The sequence below is a fragment of the Blastocystis sp. subtype 4 genome, assembly GCF_000743755.1.
Source record: "Blastocystis sp. subtype 4 strain WR1 chromosome Unknown seqid_0680, whole genome shotgun sequence".
Classification (NCBI taxonomy): domain Eukaryota; class Bigyra; order Opalinata; family Blastocystidae; genus Blastocystis; species Blastocystis sp. subtype 4.
Window position 1 is genome coordinate 1 of NW_014568867.1, and position 2,353 is coordinate 2,353.

General features: G+C 38.5%; 1 protein-coding gene across 1 annotated transcript; it reads right to left on the bottom strand.

Moving 5' to 3' along the window:
* Nucleotides 1–266: 266 nt before the first annotated feature.
* Nucleotides 267–1,875, bottom strand: JH06_5305 (threonine synthase; the record flags this gene model as incomplete). The annotated part of the gene is made up of 7 exons (XM_014669318.1): nucleotides 267–552; nucleotides 582–761; nucleotides 792–1,165; nucleotides 1,196–1,381; nucleotides 1,410–1,541; nucleotides 1,572–1,703; nucleotides 1,735–1,875. 7 exons carry the CDS (start codon nucleotides 1,873–1,875, stop codon nucleotides 267–269), a joined length of 1,431 nt encoding a protein of 476 aa, XP_014524804.1.
* Between the last annotated feature and the right edge of the window lie 478 nt (nucleotides 1,876–2,353).

Sequence of the window (2,353 nt, forward strand, 5' to 3'; positions counted from 1 at the left end):
CTGTGTCCTAACATCATTACCACTTATTCTCTCTCCATCCAGAGATAGCGACATTTGATAAGCCTTGAAAATGGACACTCTCACTCAATTCCAGAAAAACAACAGATTCTGTTGAGTGTTTCAAACAAAGAAATAAATGATAGAATTGTTTCACACAGTCAAAGCAGATATGGGAAATGTAGTTACGAATGAAAGGAAGATCATTGGGAATCACGCTAATTCGACTATTTCGAAGCGGTAAACTAGATCAAAGTACATACAAACCCTTACTCTTGAATATCCTTAGGCATAATATTGCCTGCAGGTGCATTCAAAGCTTCAGCCACAAAGTATGGGAACTTGCCAGGATGAGCGCTATTAGGGCAAATCACAGTGCACTCCAAGGAAGATTGATTCACAACATTTTCAAAAGCCTCTTCAAGATTCGGTCGTTGAGACTCATAGAATGCATCAATATCAAAGGAATCCATCGTTTGTTTGTGTTTCTTGATATAATCAAGGACATAGAGAGCAATAGCAAAGCTTGTAGCAGCATTGGGACAAACGAGATATCTACCTATCAGAAGCAAAGTCAATCGTACTGGAATGACGAATGATATAATAAATTGATCGATGTACTTGTGATTGTATCAACCACAGGAATAATCACCACCGAAGGGAATGTCTTACGAACCATATCAACAGAAAACGAGACTAGTTCACCTCGGACAATCTGCTCCATGTAGGTTGAGACATCCGACTGAAGCATCCAATACAAGATCCTATTGTTCACTCTCTTATTTCGTTGTTACCGCTCCAGATTACTATGAATGAAACGAGGAGGATGATCCTGATCAACTTTGTGCATCTGATAACTGCCATGACGGAAGAATCGTTCTGCTGCACTATCTGGACGGCATGAAATGATAATCTTCTCAATCGGAAGGCCCATCTTCTGACAAAGAAGCAAAGTATAGGTAGATTTGAGATTTGCTGCAGGAATAGCAAAACTTATGGGTTTAGGATAGGTTTGGCTATGGAAGTAGGCATAGAAACTAAGAGGGATCTCACAAATCACTCGGGCAATGTTACAGCTATTGGCAGAAATCATATGAATACGATCACGATGCTTATTGTGTATCACCAAATCTTTTATGATCTGTAAAACTTCTCCAATTCCACTATTCTACAAATGGATCAAGATGATATGACCAACCTCCATGCAGAGACTATGTCCATTCGATGTGATATTACTAATCATTTCACGCTCTTGAATGTAGCCAATCTTGTTTCGAGGATAGATGCAGAATCCATTGACACGATAATCTATATAACCAGTTCCTGCAAGTGTTGAGGCTCCGGTATCACTATCAGTTCCAACCAGAACGGCATAGACATGAAACTAGATCACACTAACGGGAAAAAACTACTTGATCGTGTTCTTCATCCTTTCGCACGAGGTATTTGAGGAACTGGCCGATAAACTGCATTGAAAAGTCCTTCACATGATAAGTGGGACCATAGAACTCCTCCACAAAGTTCGTAGGACCTACTGACTTCATCTACAGTAAAAAGAGTGTGAATTCACGTACAGTAACCAACTCACGTTGATGAAAGTTTTCATACGACATTTTCAGAATCGTTTCCAATTCTTCTATGGGTACATCATCTTCGTCAATAAATATGGATAAGATAGCCAGAGAAAGATCATAGAAACTTAACTTCTATCCAATTATGCAAGATCACTTTCCATACACTCCATTTCAACATTGTCTCCTTCGAAATCACTGGAACATCTTTCGGACAGAAGAGACCTTCATCATCCGTATAGGAGTTTAGAAATGCTTCCGTAAATGAATATTCATGATTATCTTTGCGTGTACTTATATACTTCATCGTTTGAATACCACGCAAACAGGATTATGAACGACATTCTTCGTTCCTATTGAAATGTATGTAGAAAGACGTATCAAAGTGAATAGTGATCTCTTAATCGTCCTTATGTCAATCCACATTTCTTTATGGTTTCCTATTGATTACCTCGTGTTATACCATTGTGAAATCAATATCCTTCTGTTATGTCAAGATAAATGTGAATACTAAGGACAAAACAGAATAGGATACAATCTGTTTTTATTGCCCATAATTTACTATAATTCTTATAGTAAATTTAGGATCCGATCCATAATTACTCCATTTCCCCAATTGATAATGAGTCAAGAATAGCAGGTATACACTCATTTCACAAATAGAATGTTGGCATCTGTTCCTGGAATGATCTCGAAGCGTGTCATGCCGTTGATGGTAAGTGTGTGGGTGTGTGTGAGTAATGAGTGTAGCGTGGTTTTGCTGGAGCTGTGGATTTGACGAAACC